The sequence below is a fragment of the Somniosus microcephalus genome, chromosome 8, assembly GCF_052327205.1.
Source record: "Somniosus microcephalus isolate GS21.2 chromosome 8, FLI_Smic_1.0, whole genome shotgun sequence".
In the NCBI taxonomy this organism is placed as follows: Eukaryota; Metazoa; Chordata; class Chondrichthyes; order Squaliformes; family Somniosidae; genus Somniosus; species Somniosus microcephalus.
The window spans coordinates 75252061-75278617 of NC_140994.1; the positions used below are offsets into that span (position 1 = coordinate 75252061).

General features: G+C 45.4%; 1 protein-coding gene across 10 annotated transcripts in view; it reads right to left on the reverse strand.

The window, feature by feature from the left end:
• Positions 1–26557, reverse strand: part of pcdh15b (protocadherin-related 15b) — a 1235959-nt gene that overhangs the window by 298096 nt on the left and 911306 nt on the right. For all 10 annotated transcript variants that reach the window (XM_085994900.1, XM_085994899.1, XM_085994897.1 and 7 more), the window contains 2 exons: positions 8073–8213; positions 7817–7929 (listed from right to left, as the gene is read on the reverse strand). In XM_085994900.1, the coding sequence (XP_085851026.1) occupies positions 7817–7929; positions 8073–8213 (254 nt within the window). The remainder of the gene's footprint in view (positions 1–7816; positions 7930–8072; positions 8214–26557) is intronic.

The following is a 26557-nucleotide window of genomic DNA, read 5'->3' on the forward strand; positions in this document are numbered from 1 at the left end:
AACAGAGCTCTCACAACTACAGGCATGCACATCAATTCAACTGCACGAGCAATCTAAGATGGTGGATCCTATGATGTCATTCTACCCATAATGCAATTTTACCTTAAGACTAATTATAATCCCCTTAGCATTTGTCTCCCTCTGGTGGACAACTTAAGCATTACATCCGAGATTACTATATTCCCCCCCACTCTTAAGTTACAACAATTCTTAACAACATTCTTAAAAAGTCCATAAGAAAACTCCTTTAACAATAGTCCATACGGAACAAATCTAGCAGGTCGTGATCAATCGCTCTGGCGGCTTGTGAGACCTTGTTGAATGTCTTACAGTCAAGTCCCTGCTTGGTTGTGGTAAAGCCACCTGCTGCTCCTGAGCCGTACTCGGAGTATCTGACTCTGCTACGATGGTTTCCTCTTGATTAAGGGGTCCAGGTGTACTTGTCTCTGTTCGTGGTGGCGGGACCACCAATGCATTTGGATAACTGGGGACCAACCTGTCCTCCCGCATTTCCTCTGGAACCTCCAGTTCGATCTCCCGTTGTCTGGTCAGTATCTGATCCACATGTCTGCGTACTACCTGACCAGTTCCCAACAACAAAACTCTGTCCTTTGGAGCTGCACGGATAGGTGCACCTGGTAGTGGAAGACGGCTCAAGGCATCGGCGTTCCCATGGTACTGACCCGCTTTGTAAACGATGACATACCCATATGCCCTCAACGTCACTGCCCATCTCTGGATTCGGGGTGACACCATCTGTGGTACTGCTTTCATCTCATTAAAAAGAGATAGAAGAGGTTTATGATCGATGCATATGGTGAATTTCCTGCCATATATGTACTTATGAAACCTCTGTAACCCAAACATTACTGCTAATCCCTCTTTATCCAACTGGGAATAGTTTATTTTCGCTGGGATCAGAGTTCGAGACATAAACCCTATCGGTCTTTCTGTTCCATCTTCCATACAGTGGGAAAGAACTGCCCCCACCCCGTAAGGTGAAGCGTCACAAGAGAGAATTATGTCTTTCTCTGCATTGTAGTGAACCAGCACATCTGAGGACAGCATCAGTTTCTTGGATTGTTCAAATGAAACCCTCTGTTTCTCTTCCCACTGCCACTGTGTCTCCTTGCGCAGTAGTTTGTGAAGAGGTGCTAACACTGTTGACAAGTTTGGCAAAAACCTGTTATAATAGTTTAGCAGTCCCAGGTAAGCTCTTAACTCAGTCACATTTGTAGGATCTGGTGCCTCCTGCAGTGCTTTTACCTTCTCCTTGATTGGATGGAGCCCGGTGGTGTCCACTCTGTGTCCCAGGAACACGGCCTCATTCCCCATGAAAGTACACTTACTCCTCTTGAGCCGTAACCCAGCCTTATCCAATCTTTGAAGTACCTCTCTCAGAGTGCTCAGATGCTCCTGGTCGGTTCTTCCCGTCACCAGAATATCATCCGGATAGATGGAAACATGTGGAATCCCTTGCAGTACACCCTCGATAGTTCTCTGGAAGATAGCTGGACTAGATGAGACACCAAATGGCAAGCGGTTATAGGTAAACAAACCCTTGTGTGTGTTTATGGTTACATACTTCTTGGATTCCTCATCTAGTGTAATCTGCAAGTAAGCATGACTCATATCCAGCTTCGTGAATTTCTTCCCTCCAGCCAGGTTTGCAAAAAGATCCTCAGTTTTAGGAATAGGATACTGTTCTAGTTTAGATACCCTATTGACAGTCAATTTATAATCTCCACAGATTCTTACCGAATTGTCTGGTTTTAAAACAGGTACAATTGGAGCTGCCCATTCTGAACATTTCACGGGTTCCAGAATGTTCTCCCTCAAAAGACGATCAAGCTCAGCCTCTACCTTCGGTTTCATGGCATAAGGCACAGGTCGTTGTTTAAAAAATCTTGGCAGTGCCTCCTTGTCTACATAAATCTTAGCTGGGGGGCCATTAAATGTTCCAAGTTCTTCCTTGAACACATTCTCATGTTCAATCAACACGTCTTGCAAAGACAACTGTTTGCCTCTCTCCATTTGATTTATTGCTCCCCAATCCAATTTAAGTTCTTTTATCCAGCCCCGACCTAACAAATTTGGTCCAGAACCCGATACTACAACTATAGGTAGCTGTTCCACGGTGTCCCTGTGTTTCACAGTTACAATAGCTGTACCCAAGGTTGTCACTCGTTCACCTGTATAGGTTTTAAGCTTCATAGAGCAAGACTTTAACTCTGGAACTTTTGCACGGTTCCACAATTTTGAATACTCTTCCCTGTTCATTATGGTTATGTCACATCCAGTATCCACCTCAAAGTTGACCTTAGTGTCATTTACTATCAGTTGCAAAGTGATAGGATCCACTTTTGGAATGTCCTCTACCATACTATGCATTATGAACACGTCGTCTTCTTTCTCAGCTTCTCCACTGATGTGATGTGCTCCCTGTTTTTTCACTTCTCTTTCCAGGTTTTGCTTCTCTCCCCCTTTAGGTTTGTATACCTTCAGGGTAGCTTTTGCTCTACATGCACGTTTGATATGTCCTTTTTTCCCCACACTTGTGGCACTTTTCCTCCAGAAACCTGCATTCCCTTGCCAGGTGATCTCCATTGCATCTATAACATGCATTTAAATGCTCACCTTGTGATGTACAACTCATATTTACCTTGTGCACCATAAACTGACTTCCAACTTGCTTTGTAGTAGACCAGTCACAACCTTGGATTTCTTTTACATCTCGGTTCGCTGTCTCTATTAATTGAGCAAGTTCCAACGCTTTTTCATACGTAAGCCCAGTCTCAGACAATAATCTCCTCTGCATTCGAGCATCCATTATTCCGCAAACCAGCCTATCTCTCAGCATGTCTTTCAAGCTGTTCCCGCAATTGCAATCATGTGCCAGTTTTCTCAACACCGCAACATAATCCAACACAGTTTCTCCCGGTATCCTGTTCCGTGAATTAAATTTGAAACGTTGTACAATCTCACACGGTCTGGGATTGAAATGTTCCTTTAGCAAGTCCACTAATTCAGTAAATGATTTATCTCCAGGCTTTGCAGGACTGCATAAGTTTCTCAATAAACTATATGTTAGACTTCCCACCGAAGTTAGCAAAATAGCTCTCCGTTTTCCAACATCGACAATATCATTTGCTTCAAAGAAATGCTCTAATAACTCACAGTATTCGATCCAAGTTTGATTTTGAACAACAAAAGCAGAAATCTCTCCTATTCGAGTAGCCATGATTCAGATGTGGTGTTCTTGTATTTTCCCTTCTTCAAGTTGAAACTGTTAATCCTCGTCGCCAAAATGTTATAACCGGGTGGTTAAGGTCCAAATAAGGGATATAAGTGAGACCTCAGGAACTCAAAACTTTGCTTTTAATTTACACAGACCCAGGAGAGAACAGAGCTCTCACAACTACAGGCATGCACATCAATTCAACTGCACGAGCAATCTAAGATGGTGGATCCTATGATGTCATTTTACCCATAATGCAATTTTACCTTAAGATTAGTAATTATAATCCCCTTAGCATTTGTCTCCCCCTGGTGGACAACTTAAACATTACATCCGAGATTACTATATTATTCAAAACAAGGAATGGTTTTTTATTGGGGGGAGGGGAGATTAGGGCAAAGAGTGTATCACACACAGCCAAAGAAAGTGTAGGTTTTATTTAAAGTGAGTCTGAAAATTAATAACTAAGGTGCAAGATAAGATGTAACACCTTTATCAATTTGAAAAAAGAGAGCTGATCATGTCCTCAGTTTAACAATGAATGTACGACTTTCATATCAGCTTTGCAAATGGAAATATTGTTTTCTCACGTCAGCTAAATAACCATAGAAATCTCCTGTATGCATCTTTCAGCTGTGAGGTGGATGAGCCATAATGTAACTTTCTCCATGATGCTTGCTGACACTGTTCTGTGAGTAGCCAACAGGGGTTCTTTTGGAAGAAAAGATGGACTAGCTATCAGATCTAACAGGCTTGAGGAGACTTTGGCTAGTAGATTCAAATCCAAAATTGGAGCATTCAAGTATGTGAAGCAAATATTGGTACGTGTGAGACTTGATCATGATAATTATTTTAAATGAAATGTAAAATTACATGAAATTTAAAAATTAATAACTAGTAGAAAGTGAAGGATGTTGCAGTCAACTGCTGGGGCAAAGCTAAGTTAGAAAACAATAAACACATCTTAATGAACATTTGAATCTGAGTCCTGGTGCTAGTCTATTTAAATCAGCACTACTGCTGATAAATACATTAAGTATGTTTACCAAATATAATTTACCCAATTATCCTAACCAATTTTTTTGTATTTTTGGCACAACTTGTAGTGGACTTTATAGGGGAAAGTGGAACTCTTTATGATTCATCCAATTGCTTAACATGTAATAGGTTGCTATAGAACAATTTCAAAAATCCCCTACAGTTTGTTATAGTATATTGACTTTTTGCATTGTCCTATTAGTTAAACATAATTAGCCACTTAAAGCTAAGTGGTTATGTGTCAGATTGAAAATACACATTAGGAATTCATTCAAACTTGCCCGATTCAGTAACTGTGTAGATGGTCCTTTTGTGGATGTTCTGAATGAGGGATTACAGATTTCTTATAATAAAGCTTGTGATAAGACTCCCTGGATTCCATTATTTGGCTACATTGACATTCTAAACATCTGGCTAATGTATCAAACACCACAGGTAATAATAGTCAGTTGACGCAGTACTGAGCTTTGCAAACGTTATTATTGCTTCCACGATCCATTCACTATCAGCAATGACCTTCCAGTCACATTGAGGACATGGCACGAGCACAAATCATCTCCCCTGTGCACCCATATGTGATGAGACACAGTCAATAGAGAGAACCAGGAGAATTCCAAAAAGACACCAGCCTTTCTTTCGATATCTTGCTCTCGTCTCATACAAACCCCACGCTCACAGAATATCATACAGCAAGGCAAAGGTAGCTACAGGGGAATATTTTCCCTGTGCGCTATGTGTGATGAAATTATTAACTCATCAATAAAGAACAGATTGTTATACACATCACACAGAGCAAAGCTTTCCTTTGTGACCTCTGCAACAACCAAAAAATGGACACAGTACAAAAGCTAAATGAATAAACCTACACATTGCCCAGTCACGATTGTGAAGCTATGCCATTTTAGGCCAACTACTATTTAGCATCATGGGGTTCAATGGCCCAGTTTGTGACTGATTTCCATTTGTGCAATTTGAATTGTTGATTAAATAGAAAGAAACTTATTGATAATACCACAATGTAAAAGGCAAGGCAAGCTAAAATACTTCAGGAGCATTTCTCTGCTATATTAAAATATAATGGCCCAGAAATTCGGGTCGGAGGCTTCCTGCGGGTGCAAGCCTCCGACCTGTACTTACCTAGCGTGCCGGCCATTAAACTGTGGGCCCACGTGGGATTCCGATCCTGGGCCTCCTCCAACTGCCGGCGCGCAGTGCTTGCGTATCCCAGGGGTGCAGTTAGTTTGATGCGTCCCCATGGATCACGTGGGCCATGGAGAGCCAATGGTAGAAGGGAACGCTTCATTTATAAGTTTGACAGGAAGAGCTGTCAAACCTATAAATACTATAAGCCCCAAAACATCACTAAAACTTCAAATAATTTTTTTTTAAATCACATTTTAAAAATAACTATAAATTACATGAAATAACTATTTTAAACAATAATTTAAATTTTTGAAAAAATTAATTACATTTTCTAACAGGGCTAAAAATAAACTTACCATTCTTTAAAGTATTTAAAAATAATAAACCTGTGGAAAAAATGTTTTAATTTTAATTAATTCACCACTTACCTTGTTAAAAGCAGGCCTTGCGCCTGCTTTTTAAAAGTGTAACTGCTGGAAACTTACCCTCCCGGAGAACCCTGCAATAAAAACGTAAGTTCGATGCGCACGCGCTGCCTCTCCGGTGTACGCATTCGACCTCTGAACCCCTTCCATTAAGGGAACGGAAGTGCCGGTTTCCCGCGCATGCACAGTGCATGCACGAAACCGGCACTTCCATTGGGCCTACGGGTGAGTACCCCGTGCGTACACACCCATGGAGACCAGAATTTCTGGGCCATTAACTATTATTTGAACTCAATTATGTAGTGTACATGAATTAGGTAATGCATTGCAAATTTAACATCAATCTGATACAAAATCTAAAAGTAACCCCGAACTGGGATTGTAGGCCTGTTTCTGAATTAATGCAGCTGGCTCTTTATAAATAAATGCCAGCACATGGGAGCAGAAGTACAAAGAAGCAGGTAAGCATTATAACATTAGTGTTCTGCTGAGGAAGAAGGATGCTCCCATGTTATCTAGCAACCCAGGGGGGTTTGCCTATCAGCTTACATTATTGGTAGTCTTCTTCGTCTTTACAAATGACTGAATTTGAGATCTATGGAGCTGAAATCCTTCGAAACATCGCATTCTCAACTATAATATTGATTAAAAAATTAAATTAGAAATGCATGTGGACATTTGAAAGATTATTACGACTAATTGATTGAATTCCTGGATCTAATCTTTTATTAATTTACATCCATTCTTTATTTGTTCATTACTGTTCCTCATGTTTTAGGGTTTTCTGATAGGCATGAGAGGATCTTACTGTAATTTACGTTAAAATTGCTACTATTAAGTTAAATGCAGCGCTCAAGGGGTTAAATCCATAGCTCAGCAGAGCTGGGACATGTAGATTAGGACTCAGACAAAATGAGTCTGAGCCAGAGTGCTTTAGACAATTAAAGTAAGTTTACAGGTTGCAGAAGCATTCCTTCCTGATGACCTGGGAATTGTATCTGTTCATGTGAGTCGAGCATGAGTTATCTGCTGAGAATATATTCTTGGGAGATCGGGCTGGTTGGTTTGGTTGACAGGCCGACTGGCAAATTACCAGGTTGGGAAGAAGCCAGAGGTACAGCCCTCCCATTGCTGGGAACGCACAGAGGAAAGGACAAAAGGACCAGGGGGCAGCCAGCCATCCAGCTAGGTCTGGAGAGGAAGCCTAGGCTAGCAAGGGGAAACTCGATTGTCTCAAGTCCAGAGCTGATCAGAACCTAGAAAAGTTTTGCTAGTCTGCTAATAGGTATTGCATGGCGTATTTTAAAATTATTTTTCTTGTTCTTGAGGTGGGTTCTGTAGTTAATTGAATCAAGATTAGATTAGATTTTATCTGTTACTCTATATGTTCACTTGCTCTTTGTATAATAAAGCAAGTTAATAACTTATTGACTTAATGAAATACTGACCAGGGGATACAAGAGATTGAGTAGACTAGGCCTATATTCCCTAGAGTTTAGAAGAATGAGAGGTGATCTCATTGAAACATATAAAATTCTTACAGGGCTTGACAGGGTAGATGCAGGGAGGATGTTTCTCTTGGCTGGGGAGTCTAGAACCTGGGGTCACAGTCTCAAAATAAGGGGTTGGCCATTTAGGACTGAGATGAGGAGAAATTTCTTCACTCAGAGGGTGGTGAATCTTTGGAATTCTCTACCCCAGAGGGCTGTGGAGGCTCAGTCGTTGAGTATATTCAAGATAGAGATCGACAGATTTTTGTATATTAAGGGAATCAAGGGATATGGGGATAGTGCAGGAAAGTGGAGATGAGGTAGAAGATCAACCATGATCTTATTGAATGGCGGAGCAGGCTTGAAGGGCCAAATGGCCTACTCCTATTTCTTATGCACCCTTCTGAATGCATTTACAGTGTTCCTACACATAAAAACCAGAGCAATTTTCCCTACCCCCGGTTTGAAAGTATACATAGTACCTGTAATCTTCCTGTGTAAAACGTGGAATTACTGATGGCTGCAGTACAGTAATGTTTACTATGGAAGTATTAAACCTCACCGGTTCGCCATCATCATATGCAATGATTGCCAGCTAAACAAGGCAACAGAGAAAAAAAAAATCAGAAACATTTTATAACTTTAACTAGCTTCATAAACAAAACAAACGTAAGTCAGCTAAAAATAAGATAAAAACCCAGTTTGTTTAACTCATTACTGGTTTATTAGTCTTGTTACCTTGAAAATCGTACTAGGTTCCTCGTTGAGATTTACTCGGGTAAGCACCCGTCCTGTGTCTTCCTCCACTTCAAATATGCTTGCACTGTATGGAAATTCAGTCATATTCACTTTATATCTAACCCTGCTCGCGGGGCTCCCCTGTACATAGGATTAATGTAGAAAAAAGTACAGAGTAAATTAATTAATCCAAAATGGGATATAAATACATAGCTTCCTTATTTCAAGTTTTAAATTAAAAAAAATAACTAAGGCAAAAAAAACATTTGCTCATGACAAGGATAAATTTCTTCATGAACTGATCATTCATGTGCCATTTTTGGGACCGTGCCAGAAGTAATTAATTGGATGGTGAAGTGCTTTGGGATGTTCTCAGGATATATTAAGGTACCATATAAATGCAATTTCTTTCAGTCTTTGTGTTTTATAGTAATGAAAATGTACTTATTAATATAGGATTTACAAACTTTTGCTCATTGTAGTTGATTTGGTTATGCTGACAGATCATTCCAAATGATGGCTATGAACATAATTTAAAAAGATAAAATATGAAATATGCAAATAAAAAGAGATTTCTTCAGAGATACGTCAAGGAATACACTCGGGGAGAACTTTAAGCAAACTTAATCCTGACCCAGGTCAGTTAACAGATTAGAGAAACTCTTAGCAGCATTAGTAACTACGTTTTCTATCTCACATGCACAACTGCATGCAACCCCATGATTGAAAGACACATTCCTTAAAATCTTAGTTCGCGATTTCGCCTGTCGAGGCGGGTCTGGTGCGGCCGGGGTCGGTGGCGGGGTGTGACCCCGCTGCTAGCTCCAGCCCGCTCTGTACAGTGATTTTACATTGTTTGGGTTTGTTAAACAAGCCCACCGCGTTTCCTGGCTAATTGAAGGAAGCGGGTTTGATGACGTCATTTGATGATGTGTCATCAGCTGGTTTCCTTAAAGGGACCACGCGCAAATTCATTTTGACATTTGTGCAGTCAGTGTTCTACAGCATTGAGGTGCTGCAAACACTGACAAGCACTGCACAGAAGTGCAGGGCTGCATCCAGGCTCTCCCCTGACTTCCTCCATATGCTTATGGAGGGAGTCACAGCATGCAGGGAGGATCTCTTCCCTTCCCATGGAGATCAACACAGCCTGGTTGCACATTGCACAGGAGGACACAAGCAGGGATGTCATTAGGAGGACCAGGCTGCAGTGGCGCAAACCTTTCAATGATCTCAGTAGATCATGAAACGTTACTGCAAAGCAACGCTCAACCTCATCCTCCTGTGCCACTCATCACATCCCCATCACTCTGCCTTCCCTACCCTACTCCTGCACATCCTTACTCACACCAACTTACCTTGCACCATCACCCATCCCTCTCTAGCTACACTTCCCCATCTCACTAGCCACCCCTCACACTCACCCTCATCCTAGTGCAATCATACCAACTAACAACACACAAGGGTAGGCACTTGGGTGTTTTAGCCAATGTTCATGTGAAGTTTCTGTTAATGTGCTGTCAAACATTGAAATTGTTATTTTGAACACTTTGCATTCTTTGACAGATTTGCGTGCACCTACGGAAGTGGCTAAGTGAGTTGCAGTGAATTGTGAGACATAATGGTACAGCCCGCAATGGCGATGAGTGTGAAAGGAATGGCTTAGGCATTGTAGGGATGCTTTATGGTGCTGGTGTGGGGTGGTGCCAACCTGGCACATAATGTGGCAGCCAGGGTGTACAGCATCAAGTGAAGTAAAACTGCTATGGTGAGGCCATCCCTGGCATCCCGGACAGCAATGTGATCGGGTACTGATGCCCTGTGTCCTGTGCAGCATCAGCTGATTGCGGAGTTTATATTGGTGTTTTTATTGGTGCTGCTAGTGGGCCTGATGCTGTTGGTATTGGGGCTGATCGTGGTAGGATTCTGAGGACCAAAGTGAGATAGTTACAAGGGCACTGGGAGCGCCCCGCCTCCCTCTTGGGGCGCTGCGAGTGAATATTGTGGCGCTACGTGCAGCAGCGCCACGCGCTATGTGCAGCAGCACCATGTGTTGCGGCACGTCACGCCGCGGTACTGCAGGCCTTCCTCCCCTTATTAAAGGGGAGGAGCCTAGCACAGCATGACCCGGGGCCCAGCTGGGCCACCAGGGATCGGAGTGCAGGCAAAAGAGCCCGGCACTCAAGAGAAGTGCCGGGCTCATGGAGTGTAGCTGGCACTCCATGGGGATGCTGCAGAGGAGGCCAGGGATGGCAACGGGGGCAGGTGCTGGCAGGCGGCCAGCAACAAAAATGGCCACCCAGCACCTCCCCTTTAATTTGCGCCGCTCTGGCCGCAGGTAGGCCCCCCTGACCCCGTCGGACATGGTGTTTGGTGGCAAGTTAGGGGGCGCTACCGAAGATCACGGCCGGGGTGCGAGCGGGGTGCTGCGCACGGCGATGATGTCATCGCCAGAGGCACAGCACCATGGGGCGCTAACGGTTACCGCCACTGCTAACCTCCCGCTGAATTTCGCGGTAGGCATTAGCGGCGCCACGCCCAGGCACTAGTTGCTTTGCACCCCATTAGCGCCCTCTTAGGGTGCTAATGGGAGGAGGCACAAATCAACCGAATTTTTCCCCCAAAGAATTTCAAACCCGAACCCAACCCACCTCGAATCAGCTCACTTCCAGTTTTAACGGAGGCGGGACGAGGAGTGGGCGACCAACCCGCTCTCAGGAGGTGGGTTCCTCCTTTAAATATTTTAATGAGGCTGCGTGCCTAAGATTTTTTCTCTGTTCCAGTTTTAACACTGGCCGGCTGGATTTCCCGGGCCTTAGAAAACTCAGCAGCTGAAGGGAGCTGAGGACTGCTGGATGGAACAGGTAAATGCCTTTACAGCACTGCTTGTGGGCCAGGAGGAGCAGGAGTGGTTCCCCCCAGCCCTTCAAGCTACCTTGTTAACCGCCCCAGCAATCGGACTCCATCCCCCTGCGATTCGATGCCCTCCTGATGTCTTCCCTGGCCTGCAATCTCCTGCATGCCCCCACCCCCCTGCGATCTCCTCCTGACTGCCCTAACTCTCCAGGCCCCACCACAATCTTCTCCCCTCCTCCCTCGGTCTCTCTAGGTCCCCCCACCCCCCCACCAATTGATGTCCCCCTCAACCCCTGAGCTCTCCAGGCCCCTCCGTGATTTTCTCCCCTCCTCCCCCAAACTTTCCGTTCCCCCCATAGATGGCCCCCTGACCCCCGATCTCTCTGGGCTGCCCCATCAATGTCCCCGCCTGCCCCGATCTCTCCATCCCCTCCATCGATGTCCCCCCGACCTCCGACCTCTCTGCTACCCACTCCCCCCATCAATGCCCCCCCCCGACCCCTCCCTCCCTTCTCTCCGCTCCCTGGCTGCAGCCTGGTGCCACAGGTCTACTCGCCTGACAGCCAGCCAGCCTGCCTCTCAATCTGGTTGGCTGCGGCCAGGAAATGGATTCCAAAAATGGTAATCAGATCCTGCCATTCAATTCGGCAGGACCCGAGGAAAACCCATTCTAAACTGCTCCCCCCCCACCCCCACCCCCCCGGCTTTCTCCCCGCCTCCCCGTATATCTTCTTCTTAGGCAGTCCCTCGGAACCGAGGATGACTTGCTTCCACATTAAACATGAGTTCTCAGGTGACTGATGAGTCCAATGCGGGACCTACAGTCTCTGTCACAGATGGGGCAGATGGTGGTTGAAGGGGTGGGTGGGTGGGGTGCTTGGGTTGAATTGTGCTCCTTCCGCTGTTTGCGCTTGGCTTCCACTTGCTCCCGACAAAGAGACTCGAGGTGTTCGGCGCCTTCCTGGATGCTTCTCCTCCACTTTGTGCGGTCTTGGGCCAGGGATTCCCAGGTGTCGATGGGGATGTTGCACTTTTTCAAGGAGGCTTTGAGGGTGTCCTTGAAGCGTTTCCTCTGCCCACCTGGGGCTCTCTTGCCGTGTCAGAGCTCCGAGTAGAGCGCTTGCTTTGGGAGTCTCGTATCGGGCATGCGAACGATGTGGACCGTCCATCAGAGCTGATCGAGCGTGGTCAAAGCTTTAATGCTGGGGATGTTGGCCTGAGCAAGAACACTGACGTTGGTGCGCCTATCCTGCCAATGGATTTGCAGGATCTTGCGGAGGCAGCATTGGTGGTACCTCTCCAGTGCTTTGAGGTGCCTGCTGTACATGGTCCATGTCTCTGAAGCATAAAGGAGGGCGGGTATCACTACTGCTCTGTAGACCATGCGCTTGGTGCTGGGCTTGAGGTCCTGGTCTTCAAACACTCTCTTCCTCAGGCAACTGAAGGCTGCACTGGCACACTGAAGGTGGTGTTGTACTTCGTCATCGACGTCTGCCCTTGTTGACAGTAGGCTCCTGAGATATGGAAAGTGGTCTACGTTGTCCAAGGTCTCGTCATGGATTTTGATAATCGGGGAGCAGTACTGTGTAGCGGGGGCAGGTTGGTAGAGGACCTTTGTCTTACGGATGTTTAGTGTAAGGCCCATGCTCTCGTACGCTTCAGTGAAGGTGTTGACGATGGTTTGGAGTTTGGCCTCAGAGTGTGCGCAGACGCAAGCATCGTCTGCATACTGTAATTCGACGACAGAGGCTGGGACGACCTTGGATCTGGACTGGAGGCGACGGAGGCTGAACTGTTTCCCGTTTGTTCTGTAGATTAGCTCCACTCCAGCAGGGAGCTTACTGAGGGTGAGATGGAGCATTGCAGCCAGGAAGATCGAGAAGAGCTTTGGTGCAATGACACAGCCTTGCTTGACCCTGGTCCGTATGTGAATTGGGTCTGTGGTTGAACCGTTGGTCAGGATCATGGCTTGCATGTCGTTGTGAAGCAGGCAGAGGATGGTGACAAAACTTTTGAGGGCAGCTGAATTTGAGCCGTATATATCGAGGCCCATGTTACGGTCTGAGTTGTGGAATATGTAATACACTTTGGCCTAGAAATTGAGTTGACGCCGCGCCAGGGCTTTAGCGCCGGAAATTTAGCGCCGGCGCTAATTCCCTTGCGCGCACCAAAAATTCAGTAGCGCCGCGCCCAGACGGCTGCCGGCGCTACTGGCGGGCGTGAGCGCCTCCCAATGGGCGCTGAGTGCCGAATTGCGGCGCTAATCCGGCGCTGCGGCACCCGATGCGGTGCGGCAGGCTGGGGAAGTGCAGGCCTCCTCCTTCAGTTAAGGAGGAGCTGCCTGCACCCGCCCGCTGTCCGTTCAATTATTGAAAAAATGAGCCCAGCACCTCGGACAAGTGCCGGGCTTGCAGGCCAGACGCATCTGTTCCGCGGGGGGGGGGGGGTGGAGGAGTCCGGGGAGGGAGGTGCGGGCAGGCAGCCGACGGGAAAGCGGCCGGCCGCCGCGCGACCTTAATGCGCCGGCGCTAACTCGGGGAAGACTCGGTTGCCAGAGTCTTAGTTGCGGCTGCCACGGGCGAGGCGGCCGCAACTGAATTTCGGCGCTGGGGCCCGTCGGCATGGCAACCGGGACGCTGCGCACACCGATGACGTCATCGGTGCCGGCGCAGCGCTACCGGTCTACCGCGGCGTAAGGGCCCCAGGCAATTTCGGCGCCGGCGCCAAATGCAGCGCTAGGCCCTCTAGCGCCGCAAAATCGGCGCTAAGGGCACTCAATTTCTAGGCCTTTATGTTTAGAGTTTATCACAGCAAACAAATCGTATTAAATTAAATAAAAGCTAGGGCAAGAATCTAAGGGCTAGATTTTCAGTTGCTTGCGCCAGCAGTTAGCGCCTTAAGAGAAGTGATTTTCGGGCGCTATGCGTGTAGCGCCTGGGCGCAGCGCAGTTTGCGCCCCGCCCCAAATTAAGTTGCCCGTTAGCGCCGGCGCAAAGTTTAGCGGCCGCCCGGATGCGCGCGCAGAAAATGACGTCACATCCTCGTGCAACGCCCTTTGGCCGCCCCGAATCCAAACTTCAGTCGGACCGCCCCATTGTGCGCCTGGCGTCCAGAGCGTTTGTAAAATGGAACGCAACACACCCTGGGGAGCGCAAATTAAAGGGCACTCGTACAAAAGGCACTCTGCATGTGTTGTGTGGAAGTAAGCTGTGTGTTGTTCTGAACGGTCTATTTATGTTTCACCAATTATTCCTCCTCCTCCTCCTCCTCCTCCTCCTCCTCCTCCCCAGACTTTGCATTTGAAAAAAATACATGCACCCTTCCCCTTTAAGAGCTCACTGGCACCAGAGTGTCTGCCGTGCGCTGCGCCCGAGCTCGGGTGTTGCGCTCTCCACCGCCGGCTTAGCGCCTAAAGATACTAGTGGAACGCCTCTTTTAGCGCTCCACCAACCTCTTAGGGCGAAGCCACTGAATTTCCGGCAACGGGGCGCTACTTTGGGGCGGGCGCTAACTTCGGGCGGGCGCTAAGCTTAGCGCCCCAAAACTGTCTATACTGAAAATCTAGCCCTAAGTATTTTGCTTTTAGAATAAAGTACAGTTGTAGGATGTTGAAGTAGTGACGTTGTTGCAACAGGTCCATATACCTGTATTAATAACTCAAAAAACAAGTCTAAGCTTGTTATACTTGAAGGATGTAATTGGCACATTATTGATATATTAACAAATTGCTTTCATTAAACTCAATTTTAAAAAGTTTAAATAGTTTAAGTGACAAAACTTGCTCTAAACAGTCAATGTCATGTGCAGTACAAAATGTTGTTCCAGAGTGATAAAAAGAAGTTTGTGCTTTTGATTCCCAATGTGATCAGTCATGTGGTTGAAGATGATGACTGTGATCAGAGGTCAGGTGCTTGGCCACAGAGAGGTAGAGAGAATTGGAGGATACGTGACTTTATTCCAGTCTAGCTCACCTTCTAGCATCCTGTTAATTGGCACTGGTTCCCTTCCTACCCTCTAAATTAGGGAATTGGGCACGGTACGGGGGAACTGGAAAAGGACAAATGAATCCCAAAGGTTTCCATTACATCACTTTACAGAACAAAAGCCACTCTACTGAAATGAGATGTCCTTATTTATCAATGCAGTTTTATTAATCCCTCAACCCCAGATTTATAGATAGGTTTTTGTTAGGCAATGGTATCAAGGGATATGGAGAAAAGGCAGGAACATGGGGTTGAGGTGCAGATCAGTCATGAGCTAATTGAATGGCAGAACAGGCCCAATGGGCTGAATGGCCTACCCCTGTTCCTAATGTTTTTATGTTCCTTTATAGAGCTATACTTACAAGATTCTGGAGTTTACTACCAGTAACGTTTAATATTATGACAATTATATTTGATTTTTTTACACCTATACTGAAAATTGAAAAATATATCCACTGGAGTCACTAATAAATCCAATATGGAATTCAGGAGAAACTTCTTTACTCGGAGAGTGGTGAGAATGTGGAACTCGCTACCACATGGCGTGGTTGTGGCGAATAGCATGGATGCATTTAAGGGGAAGCTAGATAAGTACATGAGGGAGAAAGGAATAGAAGAATATGTTGATAGGGTGAGATGAGGTAGGGTGGGAGGAGGCTCGTGTGGAGCATATACCTGTTGGGCCGAATGTCCTGTTTCTGTGGCGTAAGTTCGATAGCCACGTCAAATTAAACCACCAAAACTGTCTAAGTACAGGGTCAGCAAAGCATATGCATATTTTACAAAATTGCACCATGCAGAGGAATAAAAGTTATCTTTGTGTAAATACGACAAGAAAAGCCCTATATCCATGTGTAATGCTGTTTTTGATTGTCCTGGCATCTTGCCAGCTCCTAACTCACTTCTGTAGCTAGATTCAATTAAAACGAGATGCTGCTTTCAAAAAAAATGTTTTTGTTGTCCCATGTCTGGTCTAGTGGAAGAGAAATCTAATCCCTAGTAGTCTACAAATGAATAGCATTTTAAGATTACATTAATGATAAGAATCTCACAATCAATGAACTTTGATTGATTTCAACAACAACAACTTGTACTTATATAAGCGCCTTTAATATAGTAAAATGTCCCTTCACAGGAGCATTATCAAACAAAATTTGGCACCAAGCCACATAAGGAGATATAAGGGAAAAGAGGTAAGTTTTAAGGAGCATCTTAAAGGAGGAAAGAGAGGTAGAGAGGCGGAGAGGTTTAGGAAAGAAATTCCAGAGCTTAGGGCCTTGGCAGCCGCCAATGGTGGAGCGTTTCAAATCAGTGATGGTCACGAGGCCAGAATTGAAGGAGTGCAGGGTTGTAGGGCTGGAGGAGATTACAGAGATAGGGAGGGGCGAGGCCATCGAGGGGTTTGAAAACAAGGATGAGAATTTTAAAATCGAGGCGTTGCTTAACTGGGAGCCAATGTAGGTCAGCGAGCACAGGGGTGATGGGTGAATGGGACTTGGTGCAAGTTAGGACACGGGCAGCAGAGTTTTGGATGACCTCAAGTTTACGGAGGGTAGAATGTGGTTGGCTGGCCAGAACTGCATTGGAATAGTCAAGTCTGGAGGTAACAAAGGCATGGATGAGGGTTTCAGCAACAGTCGGGCGATGTTGTGGAAGTGGAAATAGGCGGTCTTAGTGATGGAGCGAATATGTGGTCAGAAGCTCATCTCAGGGTGAAATATGGCACCAAAGTTGCAAACCATCTGGTTCAGCCTCAGACATTTGCCAGGAGAGAGATGGAGTCGGTGGCTAGGGAACGGAGTTTGTGGCAGGGACCGAAGACAATAGCTTTGGTCTTCCCAATATTTAGTTGGAGGAAATTTCTGCTATTATTTCAAGTTATTATTGATGAATAACTGATTATAATTTCTCAAGTGATAGGAAATTAAGTCATCCGCCTGTGGAGATCTCACCCCCTAGCAGGTCAATAGAGTTGGGGGAGGGGGGGCGTTGGCGGGTAGGGCTTCTTCATTGTCTAGTGGTGGGAGCTGTTCCCGGTGATCTAATAGTAGATATGTGTCGGTTCAGTGATGATTATGTATTCTGTTCTGACCAATGTAGTGAAAAATGAGCCCACGTTCACTGTGGGCACAGGAAATCTGAAATCTTGAGGGAAAGAAAAATGAATGGTGATCCATAATGCTTGTCACCTGTTACTTAGAAAAACATGGGGGAGGATTTCCATGGGGTACTCTTGATCTACCACCATAACGTCAATGGAAGATTATTGAAAATCCCAGAGAAATTTTGTAAACTGACATTTTTAGCCTACGCGGTTTCTCCAGGAGTTCCACCCATCTTCCACTGTAGTTATAACAGTAGATCGGAAGCACTCCTACAGAAATTCCAGGTGCATTTCTTATAAGGCTACACCTGTGTTGGCTGTTCATGGATTATGTTATTCCCCTAGCTGTTCTTCTCAAGAATATCTAACTCGCTCTTCCAAAAAAGGTGGGGAATTTTGGCACTCTTTAACTGAGGACTTCACTGATGAAAAGGTTGTTTTAAGTGCACATAATTTACAGCAACTAATTATCAATGCTTTGTGCTAATGGGACAACGAAGAGGTCATTTATGACATTCCTAGAGTTCGGTGGTGCAAAGAGCTTAAAAATGTAAACCCAGTCCCATGATGCATATGCAGCAGTTCTCTGCTTTCAATTAACCTCTTGGCATGACTCAATAAGAGAATATCCCTTGGCTTCTAGGTTTATTTAAAAACAGTTTAGAAGATTAGGCTACTTTTTGAAATCTACATCTCTGTCTGGAGATGTAAATTAGGCATTACATAAGATGTGCAATCTCCCTTCAAACCAATGCTCTCGATTGATTTGAAGTTACTATTGGTGAATAATTGCTTGTGTTTCTCACGTCCTCGGAAAGTAAGCAAGCTGTCTGCCTTGACCTTCACTAACTACTTGGTATGACAGGAGTAAAGAGCACTCATTTGTTCCATTGGAAATTACACTGGAGATCGCCACAATTTGCTAATAAAAAAACTGCAGTCAAGTTTATGGTTGGTTACGCTGTGGTTCATCCCAGTAGGCTGAAAGCATATTGCTCCTGGATTGCTGAATTAATGTGAGAAGTCACACAACACCAGGTTATTGTCCAACAGCTTTATTTGAAATCACAAGCTTTCGGAGCGCTGCTCCTTCGACACCTGATGAAGGAGCAGCGCTCCGAAAGCTTGCGATTTCAAATAAAGCTGTTGGACTATAACCTGGTGTTGTGTGACTTCTCACATTTGTCCACCCCAGTCCAACACCGGCATCTCCACATCATGAATTAATGTGAAGCTTGCAGCATCAAGTTCAGACTATATCTTTAATCTCTAAGTTGCTTTCGTCCCTTAGTGTCTTTATTGCTGCCCTCACTCAGGTTACCACAGAGACATAGTGGAGTATCATCTAGATTTTTGATAATTTTCTCCAAAAACATAACTGGAGGCCGCTGAAGAAAAGGTGAGTTTTTCTTTGTTCCAGTTCCCTTAATGTGCAGTCAGGAGGAGCATAAGTTCTCCTCCCAGCTCCACAGCAAAACAGTAGGCTGCTGTTGTCACTCCTTCCCTCTTCCCAGTAGTCTCCCTCCGCAACCCCTCTGCCAGCAGCCCCACCTCCCCGCTCCCCAAGGATTTAACGTGCAGGCTGGCTCGCCGTCCAATTTTTGAGAAAGCCCTGGCTGGCGAGCCCGACTGGCATCCGCAGCTTTCTTGAGTTATGAAAATGGGGCGCATTCTCTGACATGCCGCCCACTTCATTCCAGTTCGCGAAACTGGTTTCTCCCTCTTTAGTTTGAATTTGGCAGTTCAGTGCAGTTTCCAATTGAGACAGGGATTTATCTAGACTGGTAGCAACCTGCTACAATATTTTCATAAAGACCCTGCTTCCCTGGTGGGTGCTCGCAGGTGCCTAAACTGACAAGTTCGAGAGCAACTGATGCAGCCTTGTGAAGCCGAAGGAGGTGTATTATGGGATGTTCGAATCCCCACTGATTTGTAGAAGCGGGCATTGCACCTATCAGAGGTGATATCTATCTGTTGCAAAGCAGTGTTAATTATGTTTTGTTACAATGTCGTGCTGTGAAATCCAGCATCACAGAAAATTCCTTCCCAATCCCGTGCACCAATTGTCAGTGACTGAATTAGCATATGACTGGGTTCCCATGTTTCCACTAATATTAATTACAACCATCCACTAGATGGGGGTACAAGAACAGATAAGGGTAAGTCTGACAGAAATACTTTTGAGGGATTTAGATTTAATAAAGTATGACTTTCCGAGGAGCAAGAAGATTTAGAGCATTGTCCTCACACAGATCACAAATAGCACAAGTCAAGGTGGCTTTCCATACTTCCAGCACCTTTCAGATACTGGCTGCGGTTTCCTGCCTGTCCCCACCAATTTTTAAGTGGATCTGGGGCAGGGACAGAAAATTGTTTGGTGACGTGTTCCACTGCATCCCTGCCTTGCTCTGCGATTCCCACCTCCTGCGTGTGCCCCGTAGCATGGAAACAAGATTCAAATGAATAAAACACATCCACATTGTGTTTGTGACCATTGTAAAATTTCCAGTTGGATGTCGCTCCCCTACAGATAGTGTTAAAAGCTCTTCCAGCATTTGTCAACTTTGTAAACTATCAAACTTTTAAATGCTACAATTTGGCTTGCTGTTATTTCCCACTTTCTCATGAAATCTTAACAGTCCTAAAAATCTCAGCCATGTATGTTCCTTCCTTAATTAAACACTTCAGTGGGGGAGGAAGCGGTCTCCCCAGAGTAATATTTGAATACTGTTGTATGTTGATGCACACCTTTATCCAAAGATGTATCAACATGACAGTTCGAGGGAGTAGAATCTTCTGGAGTGATGAGGAAACCAATTGCCAGGAGATTTGTCAGCTGTTAGTCCCATTAGTTTCTCTAGTACTTTTTCTCTACATATATTAATTATGTTATGTTCCTCACCCTCATTAGACCCTTGGTTCCGCACCATTTTTGGTATGCCTTTTGTGTCTTCTACTGTGAAGACAGATACAAAGGGCTGGATTTTCCAAGCCCCGAGGAGGCGAGCATGGAGGCGGGACAGCCGGTAAACTCGGAGAGAGTGGGGGCAGATGGCAAAGCCGCCCCCCATCCCGCCTCCGTGCCCTTTTGCCAGGAGGCGGGAAGATGTGCAGCTTCGGGTCCCGTCTCCTGGAGGCAGGAAAGGCATTTAATCCTTTTAACTGCCTGTTAACAGGTAGTTAACAGGCAGAAAAAAGGATTAATGCCATTTTACCTTCACAGGTGAAGGCTTCCCGACCTCGGAGAACCCCGCCAGGTTGAAGGAGACGTGGAGGAGTTCTGTGGCGGTCGGAGGCATCTGGAAGTAAGGTGTAGAGGTGAGTGATGGGTGCAAGTGTGGAGTGGTAAGTATGCAAGGTGAGTGATAAGTTTAAAAAAGTGTTCACTTACCTTGTTTTCTTTCTATAGCCTTCAGCCGCGGTGGATCGGGAGAGTCGACATCCCGCTTGTCAATTTCACAGAATGGTTGTTGGAACCTCCATTCCAACAGCCATGTGAAATTTATAAATTTGAAAGGTTTGATGAGTCCTGAACACAAGGACTCATCAAACTAAAGAGAATGTCAGTGTTTGACAGCTTCACACAGTTGTCAAACGCTGACATTTCTTCTTTGAAGAAGTCTTGACAGATAGCACGTCTGATGTTGACGTGGTCCGTCAGTGACTTCCTCCCTAATTGGCCTGCTGAACCCGCAGGGTGGGCTTAACAAGCTCAATCAGGGGAAAATCCCTCTGGTTGGTCAGGTGAGGATGGAGGCGGGACATTGACACGACAAGCAGCTGTCCCACCTCCAACTTACCTCCATTCACAAAATCCAGCCCAAAATATTTCTTTAACGTTTCTACCATTTCCTTATTCCCCATAATAATTTCTCCTGTCTCAGCCTCTAAGGGACCAACGTTTACTTTTGCTACTCTCTTCCTTTTTACATACTTGTAAAAGCTCTTACAATCTGCTTTCATATTTCTTGCTATTTTTCTCTCATATTTTATGTTTTCCCTTTTTATCCATTTTTTGGTCAACCTTTGCTGGTTTCTGAAACTCTCCCAATCCTCAGGCTTACTATTATTCTTTGCAACATTATAAGCTTCTTCTTTCAATCTAATTCTATCCTTAACTTCTTTAGTTAGCCATGGTTGGATCACTTTTCCTGTGGGGTTTTTGTTTCTCAGTGGAATGTATTTTTTTTGGCAATTATGAAATATTTCTTTAAATGCTAGCCACTGCTTATCTACCGCCATACCTTTTAATCTATTTTTCCAATCTACCTTAGCCAACTCGCCCCTCATACCTATGTAATTGACTTTATTTAAGTTTAAGACTCTAGTTTCGGACTTAGGCAAGTCACTCTCAAAATTAACATGAAATTCTATCATATTATGATCACTCTGCCCCAGAGGATCCTTTACTATGAGACTGCTAATTAACCCTGTCTTATTACACAGTACAAGATCTAAAATAACCTGTTCCCTGGTTGGTTCCATGATATATTGTTCTAGGAAACTGTCACAAATGCATTCCATGAACTCGTCCTCCAGACTATCTTTGCCAATTTGATTTGTCCAGTCTATATGAAGATTAAAGTTCCCCATAATTATTGCATTACCTTTGTTGCAAGCTCCTACTATTTCTTGATTAATACTCTGTCTAATGGTATAGCTACTGTTAGGGGGCCTATATATTACTCCTACCAATGTTTTCTGCCCCTTATTATTCCTTATCTCCACCCATACTGATTCTACTTCCTGATCATCCGAGCCAAGATCCTTTGTTGCTACTGTCCTTATATCATCCTTTATGATCAGGGCTACCCCCCCTCCTTTTCCATTCTGCCCATCTTTTCAAAATGTCAAGTACTCTGGAAAATTTAGTTCCCAACCTTGGCCACCTTGCAACCAGGTCTCTGTAATGGCTATTAGATCAAACCCATTTATCTCTATTTGTACAATTAGTTCATCTATCTTGTTACAAATGCTTCATGCATTCAGATAAAGAACCTTTAATTTAAATGTTTTACCATTATTCCCTGCTTTGACCTTATTCTCTGCTGCACTGCTACTGTTAAACTTTCTGTCCCTTCCTGTCACACTCTGCTTATTTTTACCCAAATCACTACACTGCTCTATTACCTTGACCTTTCTCTTTAGATTTCTAAATGTCCCCTCACCTGACCCCTCCCCCCACTTTTTTAGTTGAAACAAAGCAATTCTGCATTCTATTTGTGACCTGGTGTATCCTGAACTACTGGGAACCCCTGGGTTCCTTTTCCATTGTTCAGGTACCATACCACAGTATTGGTTAAGGTTCTGCAATGAATGATATGCAGCCACATTGGCTGTTTGCACAGCCCATGGTTGTTGGCCAGCTCTTCACTGAACCACTTATGCAGATACACCTTCCTACACTGTTATCCTACTAAACAGAAATGTAATGCAATAGCAAAATACTGCGGATGCTGGAAATCTGAAATAACAACAGAAAATGCTGGAAATACTCAGCAGGCCAGGCAGCATCCATGGAGAGAGAAACAGAGTATTTCCAGAAATGTAATGCATGTATTTTTAGACCACAGAAGACATCTCCAATGTACTTTAAGGCTGCTGAAAGCTTGTTTTATGATGATTCGTGTACTTGATGGTTTGTGGTTGTAGCTGTTGCTGCTATAGGATCAGACAACCATGGTCAGTGAGCAGTTCAATTAGCCATGCCACATCTCTAAATAAATGAATAGGGGCCTCGATGTCTTTCTTACACACTGTACGTCTCTCAATCAATAACCAATGGACCTATGGTACAGTGCAGAGTTCACCAATATGCAAGTATCAAGAACTTTTCCTGGTTATCCGACATTATGGTCGGGATTTTCCTCACAGCTGCTTCTGCTTTGTCCCAGTAACTTCGCCGGAAGTGCAGTGGAAACCTCGTTTACACTTGTAAACAGGTTTCTGCTCCATTGGAGACACCAGCAGCGGTGGAGCATAAAACAGCAGGTGAAATAGCGCCAACCTGATTGGAGACACCAGCGGCGGAGAATAAAACAGCGGGTGAAATAGCACTGACCTGATTGGAGACACCAGCGGCAGCGGAGCATAAAACAGCGGGTGAAACAGCGCCGACCTGATTGGAGACACCAGCGATGGTGGTGCATAAAGCAGTGGGTGAAATAGCGCCGACCTGATTGGAGACACCAGCGGTGGCGGAGCATAAAACAGTGGGTGAAATAGCGCCGACCTGATTGGAGACACCAGCGGTGGTGGAGCATAAAACAGCGGATGAAACAGCGCCAACCTGATTGGAGACACCAGCGGCAGAGCATAAAACAATAGGTGAAACAGCGCTGATCTGATTGGAGACAGCAGCGGCGGCGGAGCATGAAACAGTGGGTGAATTAGCACCGACCTGATTGGAGACACCAGCGGTGGTGGAGCATAAAACAATGGGTGAAACAGCACTGACCTGATTGGAGACACCAGCGGTGGAATTTTAATTCAGTTAATTAAAAAAATCAGTAATGGTAACCATGATTGTCATAAAAACTCATCTGGTTCAGTAATGTTCTTTAAGGAAGGAAATCTGCCGTCCTTAACTGGTCTGGCCTATATGTGAGTCAAGACCACTGCTATGTGGTTGACTCTTAACTGCCCTTTGAAATGGTCCAGCAAATTACTCAGTTGTAACTAACCGCTACATAACATAATAAGAATGAAACCGGACAGACCACTCAGCACCGGCTACAGACACAGCAATGGCACACCCAGCCCAGTCGACACTGCAAAGTCCTCCCCACCAACATCTGGGGACTTGTGCCAAAATTGAGAACTGTCCCACAGACTAGTCAAGCAACAGCCTGACATAGTCATACTCACAGAATCATACCTTTCAGCCAATGTCTCAAACTCCTCCATCACCATCCCTGGGTATGTCCTGTCCCACCGGCAGGACAGACCCACTAGGGGTGGTGGCCAGTCGGGGAGGAGTGGCCCTGGGAGTCCTCAACATTGACTCCAGACCCCATGAAGTCTCATGGCTTCAGGTCAAGCATGGGCAAGGAAACCTCCTGCTGATTACCACCTACTGCCCTCCCTCAGCTGATGAATCAGTTCTCCTCCACGTTGAAAACCACTTGGAAGAAGCACTGAGAGTAGCAAGGGGACAGAATGTACTCTGGGTGGGGGACATCAATGTCCATCACCAAGATTGGCTCGGTAGCACCACTACTGACCGAGCTGGCTGAGTCCTGAAGGAAATGACTGCCAGTCTGGGCCTGCGACTGGGCCAGTCCAAAGATGTGCGGGTTAGGTTGATTGGCTATGATAAATTGACCCTTAGTGTTAGGGGGATTAAATATGTGGGGTTACGGGGATAGGGTGGGATATGTGTTGGTGTAGGGGTTACGGGGATCGGGTGGGATATGTGTCGGTGCAGGCTCGATGGGCTGAAATGGCCTCTATCTGCACTGTGGGGTTTCTGTGTTCTGTGTGTTCTGTGTGCGACAGACGGTGAGAGAACCAACATGAGGGAAAAACCTACTTGACCTTGTCCTCACCAATCTGTCTGTCGCAGATGCATCAGTCCATGACGGTATTGGTAGCAGTGACCACCGCAGTCATTGTGGAGATGACGTCCCGTCTTCACACTGAGGACACCCTCCATCGTGTTGTATGGCACTACCACTGTGCTAAATGGGATAGATTCAGAACAGATCTAGCAGCTCAAAACTGGGCATCCATGAGGCACTGTGGACCATCAGCAGCAGCAGAATTGTATTCCACCACAATCTGTAACCTCATGGCCTGGCATATCCCTCACTCTACCAGTACCATCAAGCCAGGGGACCAACCCTGGTTCAATGAAGAGTGCAGAAGAGCATGCCAGGAGCAGCACCAGATGTACCTAAAAATGAGGTGCCAACCTGGGGAAGCTGCAACACAGGACTACATGCATGCTAACCAGCGAAAGCAGCATGCTCTAAACAGAGCTAAGCGATCCCACATTCAACAGATCAGATCAAAGCTCTACAGACCTGCCACATCCAGTTGTGAATGGTGGTGGACAATTAAACAACTAACGGGAGGAGGAGGCTTCTTCGACAGCACCTCCCAAACCCGAGAACTCTAACACCTAGAAGGACAAGGGCAGCAGGCGCACCATCACCTGCAAGTCCCCCGCCAAGTCACACACCATCCTGACTTGGAAATATATCGCCAATCCTTCATCGTCGCTGGGTCAAAATCCTGGAACTCCCTCCTTAACAGCACCGGGGGAGTACCTTCACCACACGGATTACAACGGTTCAAGAAGGCGGCTCACCATCACCTTCTCAAGGGCAATTACGGATGGGCAATAAATGCTGGCCTTGCCCGTGCTGCCCACATCCCAGGAACAAATTTTAAAAAAGCTAACTATTATCCCTCGACCAACATTAGTAAAAAAAAACAGATTATCTGATCATTAATCTCATTGCTGTTTGTGGGACCTTGCTGTGCATAAATTGTCTGCCATGTTTGACTACACTTCTGAAGTATTTAATTAGCTGTGAAGTGCTTTTGGACATCCTGAGGTAGTGAAAGTCTATTTTTCTTTTCAAAGGCTTTCAGAACCATTCTGACACTATTGTGGTGCTTCTCTTTAATTATTCCCTTCCCTTTTAATTTCACTTGCACACAAATTTTCTGCTCTCAAGACTGGTATGCCTCCTACCTCTGTCTAAATCGGCATCTGGATCTCTTGATCATTATGCAAATGAGGTAATCCAGGAAATTTGTCTGCGATTAAACAATTCTGGTGGGATTTGCACCAGTTTTGAACTATTTAATCTGTCTTACAACAGTGGACGAACATTGTTCCCAGTGAGTTGAACAAAGGGTTAAATTTTGAAGCTATGTCCCAGTTCTCCACCAAAAATTAACTGGACTAAAAATGTAAAGATGTTGTTTGTCACTGTGGGGTTTCATCACTAAATGGGCTTTACCTCTGTTGGCATTCGGTTATTTCTTGCACGCTTCAAAACTGGATTATCGCATGCTTTCCTGTTATTGCTTTTAAAAGGCTCTTTACCTTCTTGAGAAGTGTTAAAAGCTCATTTTTGTAGATAATACATGGTTTGCTGCTACTATTTCATACCGCCAACGCAACCACTTTCACACCAATTGGTTTAATTGTCACACGTCCCTGTTGTTTTACTACCAGTTTATTAATTTTGGAGCAAAACCTTCTTTACTCCTAATTTTGGTGATTAGAAGAATGCAGAGCCCTGTGCTCGAAGGAGTGATGGGGCATGTTAATGGTGGGACCCAGCATGTGAGTGCAAAAGACAAGCCTGAAGCGTTTGCAACCATCTTCAGCCAGAAGTCCCGAGTGAATGATCCATATCGGCCTACTCCTGAGGTCGCCACCATCACAGAAGCCAGCCTTCAGCCAATTCGATTCACTCCACATGATATCAAGAAACGGCTCAGCGCACTGGATACAGCAAAGGCCATGGGCCCTGACAACATCCCGGCTATCATGCTGAAGGCTTGTGCTCCAGATCTAGCCATGC